This window comes from Lepeophtheirus salmonis, chromosome 1 (assembly GCF_016086655.4).
Source record: "Lepeophtheirus salmonis chromosome 1, UVic_Lsal_1.4, whole genome shotgun sequence".
In the NCBI taxonomy this organism is placed as follows: domain Eukaryota; kingdom Metazoa; phylum Arthropoda; class Copepoda; order Siphonostomatoida; family Caligidae; genus Lepeophtheirus; species Lepeophtheirus salmonis.
In genome coordinates, this window is record NC_052131.2 from 32,521,572 (window position 1) to 32,538,424 (window position 16,853).

Consider the following 16,853-nt stretch of genomic DNA (forward strand, 5'->3'; position numbering starts at 1 on the left):
TCAACAATTTTGTCCACAGCCTTTTTACCACAATCATTTTACTGGACATCATTGTATGGCACGTAGAAACTTACTATATTGAAATTGACATGTACCAGCTAACACACGTATCAACTAGACCTACATTCTCTAACATCATAATCTTTCACAGAAATCCTTACAATAACCCATACAACAGGAGCTTACATATTAAGTTGGGTGAATAGAATGGCATTTAAAACAGTTGTTCTCTTATTGATCCATCCGGGATTTTTATTCTATTTTTAAACACTTATAAATCAATAGAACATAAATTCCCTCTCTAAATAAAATTAGAAAGCCCTCAATCATAGAGAATTGTATAACAAAAGATGGAGACACTTTCGCCCTATATATAATAACACAACTCCATCTTACTCGACAATTAGTAAGCAATGGAATTGAAAGCATCATTTTAAATACAAACTACTTACTTTAAATATGAGTTTCCTTCGCTTGCTCCTTCGACTATTTGAGACTTTCTTATCCTTCAGACTCAATTCTATATATATTTCATGGGGTGAATAGTTAATAGAGAACTGAATACAAAAAGTAAATAAGTTGAATAATGAAAGTTGGCGTTGAACATTGTGCTTTGACTTAACGAGTAAGGGAACTTTCTTCTTGCACGTAACTGTACAAGACAGGTTTTGGACTCTTATGTCCGGTTCCTACCAAATCTCTTATTTATGAGGGAGTAAAGGATGTCCCCTGTTTATGGGAGAAAATCTGAAAAGGTTTTTACCCTAAGGGTGTTTGCAATCTGCTCCTTACAAAATCCTTGACTCTGTGATAATGCTATTCCACTTCGAAGAGTAGTCAACTGAACATTTACGGTGTTTGCTTATTGTAGTTTATTTACATTAGTTCAGGATTTCAGTGCTATCTTGCGGCTATGAAATTGTAACAAAATAAATATTAATAAATTGTTTATAATCCAATACACATATAGGTAACTTACTCACATGGAGGGATTCACAAAATTCTTCTCAACGTGGGTCATTATATTTTCTTAACTTTAGATGGATATATTGTCAAAATATTTTTATAATAAATTTTGAAAGGAGTTTTGTAATCTTCAAACTTCAATTTTTTCTTATCATCTGATTTACTATTTAACATTGTCATAACCAACTAATCACCTACCTTGGCCTATTGAAAATATATAAAAAACATTAGTATAATTATTAGTTAATAAAGTTTCGAAAATGTGATTTTAAATATTAATTTTTTTGAGAAAAAAAATTCAAAAATCCACAACTAGTCTCAAAAAATGTTCTTGTTTTTTTAGAAAAAAAATCAAAAAACCCATAGCTATACTCAAGAAATAAAATTTTTCGAAAAAAAATTGACAGTTGTTTACAAAAAATTTGATTTTTTGTAAGAAAATTTAATTTTAAACAGTAAATTTTTTGAAAAAAAAAATTCTAATATGACATTTTGAAAAAAAAAAATATCAAAAATCCATAGCTGCTCATACAAAATTAAATTTTTTGGGAAAAAGTTAGAAACATACCTTTTTTTTTTAATTCTGGTATTTGGGGCTGGGGCTACAGCCCATCCAGCTCACCCCCTGCGGACGCCCCTACAACTTCATAAAAAAAATTGTGAGTCTGATAGAAAATATTAGAATGAGGAATTCTCTAGAGGACTTTTCCTCTTTTATAGGTACAAATCTTAAGCTCCTACCAACATTTTTTTCCCTGTATGTTTGTTTTTAAATTAATTTCACACTGTTTTTGAATACATATCATGAGTGACAACTCCCCCTTGAAAACACACACACAATAATTAATAACTGAATAGGAAAAATTTGGTTGTATTTAATTATTTATATACATATCAAAAATTATAGTTTTTTTAAATACTTCGGACATAAGAAAAATCTGGACATAGCCAACCATCATCTGAAAAATAGCTGTTTCATTTATCCGGATTTGAATGTATTTATCTATCAAATAAATAAAAATTAATCATATTTATTTACTAAAACTACACCGACGATTCCCTTCAAAACATATATATTAATAAAGCAAAGTCGATCTGTCTTTCTGTGTGGCTTTCTGTCTGTCCGTATAAAAAAGTGACATGGTGATATGTGGTATATAGCGCCTGTATGTAGATGTATTAATTAACTATTGCAGGCGTGTGCAAATAGCATCGAACGTGTATAAAGGGTACACTGTATATAGTGAGTCTTATGCATATGATATACATATTTATGATCTAAGAAAAACAGTAGTATTAATCAAGGTCAATAGAAATACACGCTTTTCCGAATGATGTTTGACTTCCACAATGCTATTTAATAGTGACTTCATAGAGAATAAATATTAATAAGAGTAGCATTATATACCCCTCCTTGACCGTTACTGTTAGAGTACCGCTGTTATTCTCTATTACGTCAAAATCTGTCTGCCTTGCATAGTAGTCGTTACGATACATCAAATTGAAAATTCTAGCTAGCCCGATTACATGATGGTCTAACCTTGAATTTCTATTAAACTTGGTATTAATGAAATATTGCAGGCCTGTGGATGTAGCGTTGAATATGAAACATTGTTTCTTTTGCTATTCCTATCTTATGTATTCAATAACTAAGGCTGTGCAAAAAGTTACGATAAATAACTTTTTTGAGTTAGAAAAGGAAAAACTGCTGTGCTCTTTTTATATTCATCATTCTCCAAATCATTGTTGTTATAACATCATCTCTTTAATCATGAATTACTATACTATATGGATGATTACTATCCATGCAACCTCTTAATCTCAACTTTTTAGTTAGTTTTTCTAAGGATATTTTTTATTACTGTTGTGATACTTAGGACCTCTAATAATACCATTAATTACATGTGTGTGTGACTCGTAAAAAGTAAAGGAATCAGTTTCTGAACAGTAGCAAGTCTTTGGGAGTACTTATTTCTTCCTCAAATCACAAAGTATCTACTTAGTTGTCCTCATCTGTGATTTAAGATGTCAAATTTTACTCCAAGACAGTAAGTGTATTTCCTTATTTATAGTGGTGGAGGAAATCCCCCCTCCTTAGGCAATGACTTTATTGAGAGGAAGATGAAAAACACCAAACTGATCCCTCATAAATTTAGATGATCCTTTTGACCTTAAAATTTATCAAGGAGGGATATAATAGTCTATGTAGCTGGATACATTTCAGGATCGTTAGTGCACGAGTTTTCCTGTTTTACATAATACAACGTCAACATATATACTTATATCTACGATATCTTTATAAATGATCAAACACGTTGAGGTTTTCGAAGAAGAATTATCTGCATAAGCGTATGGAGATATATCATATTCTATGACTATTCATATATAGCCTACTAAAGTTATAAGGATTTCCTGTGGGCCAACGGGATTGTTTCCCTTACTACAAATGGAATAAGCCTGTCTATAACTACTCTTGAGTCATTTTCCTTACCACATTCAGTCGAAACATTACTTTCATTCTTTGGCCATGACTCCAAAACCTTTTTTAAAACGCAACGTTCATGTTGAAACTCCTTTCGTCATTTTCTTTACACTTGATCTCATCATTGACAGAATGTCTTGATTACATCATCTCTTAATGGTATAAATTCGACATTTCAACGTTTTCAAATAGTATATAATTAAAGGTCAAGGAAAAACGAAAAATCCAATGCTGAAGGCTATCCGATTCATGTTTAGGGTATTTGTGACCTCCTTAATATAAAGTATTGTATTAAAATCATTATTATATTTCAGATTTAGTGTCTCTGAAATGTTCATCTAAAAAAAAGGGCATTATGACTGGTCAATTTAATTGCTTACTCGAACTTCATATAGTTATTAAGAAACTTAATATGACTGTGCTTCATCAATATTTCAAGAAAGTTAGTTTTTAATTCAGAATTCAACTATTGTGGGGGAGGACCTTCAAAATGTATTCAAAAATATATTAGTAAAATATGATTTTTAAGTCATTTTATTTTAGCAAATAAGTTGATTCCAAGTTCAAAGTTAAATACAAATTAATTATAGTTATTATGTCTCCTTCATTCTTAATGTAGTTATTTCAAGCAAATTTAGTTTTTTAAGTACAATTCGATCCTATATTTGAGTGTAATTCTATTTATTACAAAATTAAGTGAGGTATCAAAATAGACTTGCTATGCATATAATTTCGATTATGATAGATTTCCATTTTTCTAAAAGCTCTCCATTTTGGTAGGAAATCGATGAAAAGAAGCTTCTTTATCCTCTTTAACATCTTTTCCAGCAACTTTTCCAATTTTAAAAAATGGAACTACGCATCTAGACGGCATTTATATTTTTTAATAAAAATACTGTTATAAAATTTAGTATTAATTGGATTTAGAAGATTTATACGGATACTTATGGTCAGTTATACTTATATTGTTTATAACTATTAATTTTTTAAATCCAAAATATTCCAATTCCCTGTTTAAAAATTCAAATACAATTATTTATATATATATTTATCAATCAATGTATTTATGAAGGACTACTAAAGAGTTCTAATGATTTGTCCATCGTTATTATTAATAGAAAAAGGCGAGCTTCTAAGGTTTCGTTAACTTTTAAAATTTCCACTCATCCATATATCTAGTAATTAATGCTCTAATAAAGAATCTATAGTTTGCACCCTTCCTTAGTGCAATATTGAATATAATTAACATTATTATTTAAATGTCTTTAAAAAATTATCCCTACACCTGGATAGCAATTAACGGAAGTTGTATCCCCCCATTCTTCCTAAAAGTTAATATTTTTCCATTTGGATATCCTACCCACGCACCTTCTAATCCTCTCTTCATGTTTTGTGAAAGGATCTCGTCTCTTAGTGTCTCACTCGGTGGATCTCATTTCCTTTAATTGAAGGATCCTGCATTGTACAGATACCCCCCCCAATGCAAGATAGCCGTGCTGGTTGGTTTCCTAAAAATACAATTAAATCAAATACGAGTGAATAATGCGGACTATTTTTATCTTAGATATATCAATAAAGGGCTATGAGAGTCAGTGCCTGTAGAACCTTGAACAAGAAAGTTTAGGGACAATTTACAACCCTTTCTTTGGATCTATTAAACCTTTTTCTAATCCCACTCGACAATAAAAATACTCGTAAAAATTATCTGGATAAATAACTAGCGATGTAGTTCAACAACCCTTAGTAAAATTAAATCCCTTGATTACAGTTTATTTACATCACAATTAGCCCTCCTTATCAGCTTATTTATTCTTTTGTTTCACCACAAAAGAATATCAAGTAGTATCAATTTATAACCATCTTATAAAAAAGAAACCGTTATTTTCTCATTCCGAATTGATTTTATTAATTGGTTTCAAAATTAGCAAACATTGCATTTGCTTTTATGGTGAATTTGAAACACCCTTTAATCCTACTTTTCATTACAATTTGATATACATATAACTTTGTTAACTGCTAAAGAAAAGAAAAATCATTCTTCAGACAACCAATTCCAAAAAAAAGGGGCTAGCTAAAAAATACACCAGATTTTCATCACTGATTATCACCTATATTTAATTTAAACTGATTTAAAAATCTATAACAAAAATGTGTATGAATTTAAATATAATTATAATATTTTCCCTACGCTAATGGGTTTTTTTTAATGTAGAAGGTTCTCCTCTTTATACCAAGTTATTTTTCTGCCCCAAAATCATATAACAGGGATCTGATATTAACTATGGTCTTCATTCAGTTTTACCATATGTCTCGCTCTCGCCTTCTCCTCGGGCTCTTACAAAAATCCCAACTCTACCTATAGTCAAAGTTGATAATCTTGTAGAGAAAAACCCGTGCAAGGAGAAGGGGAGGGGGAGAAAGACTTATGGTATCATTGTTTAAAATACTGATGCGATTATCCGCTGCCTGCTTTATTATAATTTTTGAGGGTATAACGAAAGTATTTATTAGCCAAATGTTTAATGAAGATATAGTACGTATAATTGACTTAGACGTTTTTTATCCGTTACAGTACATTTGAAAACGTCACACTCCATGAAATTGTAATTCATTATGAACCATATTCTCAGAAGAGTAACAAATGAAACAACAAAGTAGAATATTCCTAAATATATTTGAAGTTCCAAGTTTAAAAAAGAAGGCTTAAATTAAATATAATATACATACTAAAAAATAAACTAGCATACATTTAAGTTAAATATACAAAATTAAACAATTATAATCATATAACTAATAATAATAATAAATTATAAATACAGAATATTAAAATAATTGATTGATCCAAATAATATTTTCTTGGTCTGACATCAGAATTCAGTTAAATATGTCATAACTTTAGGTTGCAAAACACAAGCCAGACGTGGAGTTTAATCAAAAAGATAATCATCCGTTTTTCTTCATGTGGAAGTTGCTATATACGATTGTGCACAGGATAGATATCCTTACCGATGAGATCTAAATAATTATTAATAATAAAGTAAATGTCAAAATCATAAAATTACGACAATAATTATACTAATACAAAAATGTTAGAATTAAATCCATCGAGAAGATTTAAAGCAAAAGCTAATTATGTAGTAATGTCCGGCGATATTACTCCTTATTAAGAGCATCAAAAAAAAAAAATCAACGTAATTTCTGCTTATATAACAACATAATATTATCATGAAGGATTTACACAATTGCTAATTATAATGATACACCCAATGTAACTACCCCCGTTGTTGTGACCATTTAAGTAGTTGTTTTTGCCTTTTATGAGTTTTCTGAAGACCATTTCTTGGAGCCTATCAACCATAGCTAAGCCTTAAGTGATAAAAAAGTAATATACATTGACTATGTAATATTGGAAAACCTAATGATCATACCCAAGTCTTTAAGTGAAGAAACATGTCAGACAAACTAGTTGCGAACCATTTAAAGCTGCTACCCCTGTTGTTGTGATCATTTAAGTAGTTGTTTTTGCCGTTTCATGAGTTGGGTATCATCATTCTTGATATTTTTATCTAAAATAGAATCATATTTTATGGTTAGATTTAAAAAAAATGAATACCCACTGTTAGATGGTACAAAATTCAGAGTTCCATTTCGAAATTAGTAAATAATTTATAGTTTTTACTGATAACTTTGATCGTAATTTGGAGTGGATGACTCAAAACATACTGAAAATGATCTCAACTTCACAATTTTCTATAAATTACATCATTACCAACATCCTCCATTAATTTAATGATGGTTCCTCGGGAAGGGACGGGGTTACCCGTGTATTTCTCCATAATTTTTTTTTAATGTTGGATGATTAGCAATGGATAAGGGTATATTACATGCAATAAGCATCTTTATGAGATCAGAGTTAAAGTCTGACTTGATGAATTCATCATTAACTTGAAATTATAGATGAATTTCCATGCTCTTGATATTAGATGAAGATAATGAATGGCGTTTAGTTCTAGACAGGGGACTAAAGGCACATTTATATAGACAAATCCGACAAGCCATCTGTTTCTCGTCCGGTAAGTATTTCCAAATTCTTGGGCCTCCGTTTCCAGAAAGAGACGTTATTTTAGAGATTTTATTCAGTTCTCTATCGACTATCAGTATCAAATGTTATATTAATATTGAATAATAAGGCGGGAATTGATAACGTTCTTGATGGAGGAAGATGTTTATTTTTCAATCAATGATGCCATAAGTATTTATTACCTTCTCCTCGCACGCTTTTGTATCCTTAACAAAATTATCAACCTTACCTATAGTTATAGTTGATAATATTGTAGAGAAAAACGCGTGCAAGGAGAAGGGGGAAAAAAATACATATGGTATCATTGTTTAAAATACTGCTTTGATTATCATCTGCCTGCTTTATTATGATTTTTGAGGGTATAACGAAAGTATTTATTAGCAAAATGTTTAATGAAGATATACTACGTATAATTGACTTAGATGTTTTTTTATACGTTACAGTAGATTTGAAAACGTCACACTCCATGAAATTGTAATTCATTATGAACCATATTCTCAGAAGAGTAACAAATGAAACGACAAAGTAGAGTATTTCGAAATATATTTGAAGTTCCAGATTTAAAAAAGAAGGCTTTAATTAAATATAATCTACATAATAAAAAATATACCATCATACATTTATGTTAAATATACAAAATTAAACAATTGGAATCATATAACTAATAACAATAAATTATATACACAGAATATTGAAATTATAGATTGATCCAAATAATATTTTCTTGTTCTGAAACCGGAATCCAGTTAAATATGTCATAACTTTAGGTTGCAAAAAACAAGCGAGACGTGGAGTTTAATCAAAAAGATAATCACCCCTCTTCTTCCTGTCGAAGTTGCTATATACAATTGTGCACAGGATAGATATACCTCTACCGATGAGATCTAACTAATTATTAATAATAAAGTAAATGTCAAAATCATAAAATTAGACAATAAATATACTAATACAAAAATGTTAGAAATAAATCCATCTTAAAGATTTAGAGCAAAAGCTAATTATGTAGTAATGTCCGGCGATATTACTCCTTATTAAGAGCATCAAAAAAAAGATATTTTCCCTGTTATTTCTGCTTATATAACAACATAATATTATCATGAAGGATTTACACAATTGCTAATTATAATGATACACCCAATGTAACTACCCCCGTTGTTGTGACCATTTAAGTAGTTGTTTTTGCCTTTTATGAGTTTTCTGAAGACCATTTCTTGGAGCCTATCAACCATAGCTAAGCCTTAAGTGATAAAAAAGTAATATTTATTGACTATGTAATATTGGAAAACCTAATTATCATACCCAAGTCTTTAAGTGAAGAAACTAGTCTCAGACAAACTAGTTGCGAACCATCCAAAGCTACTACCCCCGTTGTTGTGACCATTTAAGCAGTTGTTTTTGCCATTTAATGAGTAGTTTATCATAATTCTTGATATGTTTAGCTAAAATAGAATCATATTTTATAGTTAGATTTAAAAAAAATTGAATACTTACTGTGAGATAGTACAAAATTCAGAGTTCCATTTCGAAATTAGTAAATATTTTATACTTTTTACTGATAACTTGATCTTCATTTGGCGTGGATGACTCAAAGCATTTTTATATGTATTTCTATGAATTACATCAGTACCAACATACTCCATTAATTTAATGATGGTTCCTCAGGAAGGGATAGGTTTACCCGTGTATTTCTCCATAAATTTTTTTAACATAGATGATCAGCAATGGATAAGGTTATATTACATGCAATAAGCATCTTTGTGAGATCAGAGTTAAAGTCTGACTTGATGTATTCATCATTAACTTGATTTTTTAGATGAATATCCATGCTCTTGATATGAGATGAGTATAATGAGTGGCGTGGAATTCTAGACAGGGGACTAAAGGAACATTTATATCGACAAATCCGACAAACCATCTGTTTCTCATCCGGTAAGTATTTTCCAAATTCCTGGGCCTCCATTTTCAGAAATCCAGACAGAAGGCGACTTTATTTTAGGCATTTTATTCAGTTCTCTAGCGACTATCACCATCTAATATTATATTAATATTGAATAATAAAGGCGGGAATTATAACGTTCCTGATTGATAGAAGAAGATGTATATTATTTAATCAATGATGCCAAAAGTATTTCTTCTCTTCTCCTCGCACGCTTTTCTATTCTTACCAAAATTATCACCCTTACCTATAGTATAAATATGTGGTGTAGTAAAAAATAAATCCATTATTCCAATTATTCACCATATAAACCCCTTCCACATGGAAATGTTTTCTGAGGAAAACACAAAATATTCTTCCATTTTGGGTTGCGTCCCCACAATTTCCGAAAACGGCTTCTAGAATGAAATAATTAATCTTACGTTTACGCATAAGATAACTTCTATAAGCAAATTGTACAAATTAAGAGGTGGTAATTCTTACCTCCCGAATACGCTCATTTTCCCTTCTTCAATAATAAGATTCCTATTGGATGCATCATCATACATGTAAATCCAGTGTTTTTTTAGCTGGCCTGTTAATTTGTAATTGGTAGCATAAAGAACGAATTTTATTTTCCTTCGCAGTTTTCATTATTATTATTTCATTCCTGAGTAGTGAACATCCATTCCTAAATAGATTTAATTATATGCAAAACCTGATTGAACGTTCTTGTTTGCTCATAAAAAGACGGAGGATTTGTTGTGGAGTCTTTGTTGGACTCTGAGTAGAATTGGGATCGACATCGGAATAGTACTAGAAAATATCCTTGTTTATATCCTTTTTAACTTCCTCTTTTGTCACAGGTGATTGTAGTTGATCTAATACAACGTCATGAGAATTATTCTTTCTCTCCTCCAAAACATTCTTAAAATTGTTAGGGTTACCATGTTCATTTTCGGTTTCTTTTTTTTAACATGCCCATTCCACACTGGATTTTCACCTTTGTACATCATTCATATAGATTGAATTTTTCTAAGATTGCGAAGAAAAGGCGGGAGCGAGACAAATGATATTATTTAATTAAGACCCTAATACGATTTTTGGTGAAGAAATTGAATTACTGATATACAGAGGAAAACCTTCTACATTTAAAATGGCATTAGTGCAAGGAAAATATTATAATTATACTTAAATTCATATTTATTTATTTTATTATGCATTTTTAAATCCATTTATAATAGCAACGATAGGCCAGAATTCTTCTTTTAAGGTGAGAAATTAACACCTCCACGGCTTATTAAATTATGAACAAACAAGAACGAAGAGCACACGCAAGAATTGTTTTTCAGTTTCTAATCACTAAACTTAGTTTTTTCTTTACAACCACGAGTAGGCAGATTTCTTTTTCGTGTTTTTTTTAATCCGCATAAAAGAAACACATAATTGTTTTTATAATTGAGGACAGCTTCTCCTCTACGAAGAAACGATTAATTCTAAGTTTTATTTTTAAAAAAAAGACTCGTCAATTTGACAATGAGGTAATTTCTGCCTATGCATTGCTGGATACAGAATGGGATTTGTGTTTATTTTCTTCCTCTCACAGCTACTCGTAGTAAATTTAATGAAACGTCATGAGTCATGACCGCTAAGGCATGACAAGTCCAGCTTTACAAGACATTAGACCTAGCTCTGGATGCTCTTTTTTTTTAATATTATATACACCGAGAAGGAATTGTTTTAAAATATGACCATAAAAAGATAAACAGGATTGATCTTTTCTAAAAAGTTGACATATTAAATTTTAAACAAATATTTTATATTTCTTTTTTCTAAACTAAAAAAAAGAAAAGAAAGGGGACCACACAATTATCTATGCTTCAGACACTGTTCATGCTAAAAGCGGGCCTAATTCAAACTCTTCTACACGACTATAAATATATAGAAAAGTTTAGAAAAATTGAGGGTAGCGACTAGTGTTGTATTTTGATCTGAAACCGTTTTAATTTTAATTAATTTGGTCCAACTATGGCTAGGCTGCAAGGAATGCAATTACTACTGTGTTTTTTAAGACGTTTTGAGAAAACACGTTACCTCATTAACCAAAATCATGAAAAATCTAGACACTATGGGATTAATTATGAAAATTGGGTGTATCTTTAGTTCGTTTATCTTTTTGGAATTGGTATTTTGATCAAAAAAAAGAATTTTCTTTCTCTAAGCTGTTGTCATTATTACTTAACTTCTGAGTAGAGAACTTGATTTTCTACTACATTTAATTTTATTCAAAACCTGCTAGAAAAAATTTGTGTTTCCTCATAAAAGGGTTTGTTGCTGAGTAATTATTTAAGTCCTTGTCGGACATAGAGTAGAATAGAGGATCGAAAAGAAGTCATTCTTTCCCATTTCCTTCTTCCTCTCATTGTCACAGCTGATCTAATCAAGCGTCATGACAGCGAAACTGCTCTCTTCTAAAACATTCATCAATTTTTCAGGGTTATATGTTGATTTTCGGTTTTTTTTTATATGCCCAAAATGCAACGATTTTCATCTCTGCATAGAATACTCACTAACATATACCACATGAGGGGAATATAAAAGAAGTAATTGTTTGAAAAAAAAGCCAACGTCATGTTTTACTCCATTCCTTCAAAAGGGAAATAAGAACAACAAAATAAGCTGCACGATTATTCCACGTATTTCCACTTTTCTGCTTATTTTCCCCTTATTAGCTTGTTCTAAACATTGATTGGTTTAATTCAAAAAAGCTCTAAATAAGCTGTGAACAACTTCGAATGATTAATTTTGCATGAAACAATAAGAATAATGACGTGAATGATTCATTATTAATAAACAATTTAATTGTTTCAATTTGGTAAATAATATTATAATATGAATTATAAAGGAAAAGCAAAAAATATATATGTAATTAGATAAGAAATAAATGTACATACAAACAAAAGAGAACAACAATAAATAAAAAATCAAACATAATTAATTATCCACATTCTTTTTCATTATCAAATAATTAATAAATGAGAGGGAGGGGGTTGTACCGCTTTAATAATTATATCAATTTATAATTTGTATCTCTCTCCTACGATTTGTTTTACATACACATACATAACTAAGCAACATATTATCCACACAGCCAAAAACATTGCAAAATCATACATATAGAGAAAAAATGAATAATTAATTAGATGTCCTTAATAATAGTAATATTATTATTATTACTGAGGTGATGCAGATTCAGGCCTTTCTTCTGAGACAGGAGTAGAGGGATTGCTATCAGTTCCTTCTTGACTTGAAACAAAAGTCGAAGGGTAAACTACTTTGGGAGAAGAGGATGGATCTTCAATACCGGATTGTGGAGTTGTTCCACCACTACTGGAGCATCCATACCTAATTAATAGAAATATATTAACAAAGAGTTTAGAAAATAGCAGGAATTTGCGTGGAGAGCCGTGCCGCAGATGGGTATGAGCATGGATATTTCAGTCGGAAGAAATGGGATATCAGTATAAGTACTTTTTGTGTAAGGGACGGGGGCTGTTCTAAAATATTTAATAAACAGGAAAAATGTTATGTATTTGGTGCTATGCAAGGTTAATAGAAATATAAGGTTCGACCATCATGTAATCGGGCTTGCTAGAATTGGCAATCTGATGTATTGTACCGACAGCTGCACAAAACAGGCAATTTTTGACAAAACACGCAACCACTCATAGTCTATGACGTCACTAGACCTAACATTTTCAATTTAATGTATCGTACCTACTGCCGGGCAAGAAACACAGATTTTGACAACCCATGACAACACTCATTGTCTATGACATCAATATTAAAAGTGTGGTGGAAGTTAAACCTTGTATTTCTATTAACCTTGGGTGCTATGTACTAAGTACGTACGCAGGTGGAAGGAGAGGGGTTTTGAAGAAGAGAATATAAACTATGATTAAGTACTAACACTATGTCATGCAAATGGGAACATGGGGGAGATAGTCCCAAAGTGCCAAAAACTTGGGTAAAAAATAAAATAAATAATAATTCTTCAAAATATTTTATCATAAACTGTAAAAGCTTTCAACCCCCCTCCAAAGTGATGCCCCCTGATTGCATGCATGAAACATGATGATGATAGTCTTTAATTACTCACCAGAGATATCGATGTTGCTCACTGTTTGCAGGAGAGCTTGAAGTCCCTGGATGGGGTGTAGTGTTTCCAGATATTTCAGATTGTTGAATTTGGGGAGAAACGAGTGGTGTTGTTGTTGTAGTTGTGGAACTTCCAGTGCCGCACCTATTATTATTACTGTTGCTGCTGCTGTTGTTACGACTGCTGGCACTCGACACGGATACAGAGTTGTTGTTGGTAGAACTTTTATTGGTATTATTATTACTTCTTGAAGTACGGTGTGATCGAACTGCATTCCGAGGAGACTTTTGATAATTCGAAGGTCCAGGTGATGATGCATGGTAATTTTGAGCTCCAGGGGAGGCATGTGAATTTGGCGTGCCAGGTGATGCATGAGGATTTGGTGTTCCAGGTGAGACATGGGGGTTGGGTGTACCTGGAGCAGATCCAGTTCTGGGTGAATGTGTGCCGTTTCCAGGACTATATGTATAGACATTGCGTCTGCAGTTATTACTTGTACTTCCTCCTTCATAGCTGGGTGTATAGCCGGAATAGTGAGGAGTATATCCAGATTCGTCGTTTCCAGGAGTAGATGCACCAGAAAAAGTTCCTGGAGGAGGCCCAGTATAAACTGGACTGTGATGTCTTTGGATCGGGGGAATATGACCACAATTTGAATATCCGTCAGGACTTGGTCCAGAATATCCCGGAGTTATTCCAGGAGTATTATAACCATAGTAGCCTCCTGGCGGTATATCTAATTCTTCTGGATTATAACAGGGTGTACCCAAATCGTATTGTGGAGTCATTCCAATAGACGGAGTTCGTCCAGGTGGGGTAGGTCCTCCTCCAATAGTATAGTAAGGGCTCGACTTTGGAGCAAGTTTATCCTTCGATTTGCTAGTAGAAGGCTTACAGAGTTTATTAGTTCTGTTTTTGGCAGATTTTTGAACCGAAACAGAGGGTGACGAAGCTGTAGACGAAGATGAAGAAGAGCCAGGCTTTGAAACATCTTTCTTTTTAGTTTTATTTTCTTCATCAAGAGTTACAATGACTGAAGGGGAATTTTTCGCAGAAGAAGACGTAGTTAAATTGGAAGATGGAGACTTCTGAATAGAAGGTTTAGTGAAAATTTGAATTGGTCGCTGAAATCCCCTGGATGGATGCTGAGGAACTGCAATGAGTTCTCTAGATACAAATCCTACTTCATTAATTAAAAAGTCTCCGAATCCTTCTGGGCGTAGCTTTATCTTATTAAAATTTTCGAAAATCTTTTGAGTTAATTTCTTCTTTTTACGATAAGAAGTAAATCCTTGAGATTCAAGAATAAATTTTCCACCAGGATTTAGTTGAGCATAAATGCGTTTAAAAGTTCTTTTAATGCCTTCGTCTCCAAAGTTAAGATGAATCCACTTTGTTGTAGAAAAACACATGATTGTATCAAATTCAGGTTGCATAGTTTCCAACAAAGCATCCGAATCTAGAACATAATTTGCAGTAAGAAACCCTAAATTATTTGGATAATTTCCATCATCTTTTTCCATTGTTCCAACGGATCCATATAGAATGCTCATAGACTTTGGAAACTCACTAATAACATGTGCGTCTCTCTTCTTCCGAAGATTTTTACGCGCAACATTGATCAAGTCCTTATCTATATCTATACCAATTATGCTTCTGGGTCTAAATAATTTGGCAATGATATCAGTCAATTTCCCGACATTGCACCCAATATCCAAAACCTTTTTCCCTCGGTACCATTCAGGTTTAAGAAAACGTAATCTTAGATCTTCCTCTATCGAGTCTGACGGTTTGCGATACCCATAGTAGCGATTATAGTTTCCGTACTGAAATTTCCTGTTTTTATCTTTAAACCTTGGAGATGGATTCTTTTTTTTGAGTGGTAAGACGGGGCTTACAATCTCCAAAGCACGTTTTTTAACCTCTGGGGGTACAGTTGGTTTCACTAAGGACACCTCTTTCTTGGCACTTTCACCCTCTGGTTCTTCTTCTTCCGGCTCCTCCCCTTCCAATTCTTTACATTTCGATGCCACTACATTGGTTTTTGATACCTTTGCAGGGGGTTCTGTAGCGGAAGTGGAAGGCATTTCCAAGGGATTCGGTGGAGGAAGAGGTGGAATGATTTCCTCCTTTTTATTCGTATAAGAGGGTCTTTTCCTATGGCGTATTTTTTTACGAAGTCTGGACTCATATTCCTTTTCGTCAACCCCAGCGTTTAAATTAAGAGGATCTGTTATGTTTGGGGGAATAAGGACTCGGATTTTATATTCAGCTTTACGATGCTTAGGAGTGGGAACGGGGGAGGACTCAGGTGTGATAGCATTCACGATCTCAGATAAACGCTCATCAGACAGAGAGTTGAGGTTAAGAGGATCTCGTATATTACCTCCAAGAAGGAATTTGGAGGGTAAAACATTATTGTCCAAGGTTTTAGCTCTTTTAAAGGACCCTATAATAAGAAACATACAAAAAAGAAATATTATTCATTATAATAATATTCCACATCTTCAGGAATGGATTGCTAGGAATGAGTGCGTTGACTTTAAAAGAAGAGAAAGAGTAATTCATTCACATAATAATTAATATATATATATATATTTAAGACAATAGGAATTAATTAAATAGACATAATAATAGTCACGTGACCTTCAGTGAAACTGTGGCTCCTTTTTCGAAAGGATTTACGATGAGGATATCGAGGTGGAGGAGTTCTTCTTCTTCGAATTTCATTCTGCCTTTCCTCAAATGTAACTTTTTTTGCGGATCCCACATGTTGACGACTTTCCAAAACCTCTGGAGAGGCCATTCTTTGCTTTACTTAACGTCTGTTGATGAGCTCCTAGTGATATATTTAATATTTCTATTATTATTGTCTATGTAGTACTAAAACTGGGATCCAATGAAAAATTCTTTTGTTTTTCTAGTTTATTTACTTTCTTAAGATACTTGTGGATGTGCAATGCTTAATATCGCTCAACCTCGAATGACGTAATTATCTTAGTTATTTCATATTTGATGTGACTCAAACAAACAGATTTTTTACTCACTCAATTCATAATTATGAAGTAGACTATATAGTACCAAAAAAAGTCCAATTCATATATAAAACGATTCTCGAACGTCACATATGAATGAAGTAATTAATAATATTACCTTAATTTTCCCAGGAAAACAAAAATTCATTTTACAATTTTTAGCTTTTACTATTATAATCTCAAATAATTTAGAACTAAATATTGACACTTTCTTC

General features: G+C 32.0%; 1 protein-coding gene and 1 long non-coding RNA gene across 2 annotated transcripts; both read right to left on the reverse strand.

The window, feature by feature from the left end:
* Window positions 1-8,055: 8,055 nt before the first annotated feature.
* LOC139907627 (uncharacterized) lies at window positions 8,056-9,102 on the reverse strand. The gene is made up of 2 exons (XR_011784346.1): window positions 8,829-9,102; window positions 8,056-8,766 (listed from the first exon to the last, which is right to left on the reverse strand). It is a non-coding gene; the product is annotated as an uncharacterized lncRNA (long non-coding RNA).
* Window positions 9,103-12,283: 3,181 nt separating this feature from the next.
* LOC121124166 (uncharacterized) lies at window positions 12,284-16,556 on the reverse strand. Its single transcript, XM_040719296.2, has 3 exons — window positions 16,250-16,556; window positions 13,604-16,052; window positions 12,284-12,849 (listed from the first exon to the last, which is right to left on the reverse strand). Exons 1-3 carry the CDS (start codon window positions 16,407-16,409, stop codon window positions 12,678-12,680), a joined length of 2,781 nt encoding a protein of 926 aa, XP_040575230.1. The 5' UTR covers window positions 16,410-16,556; the 3' UTR covers window positions 12,284-12,677.
* Window positions 16,557-16,853: the final 297 nt, after the last annotated feature.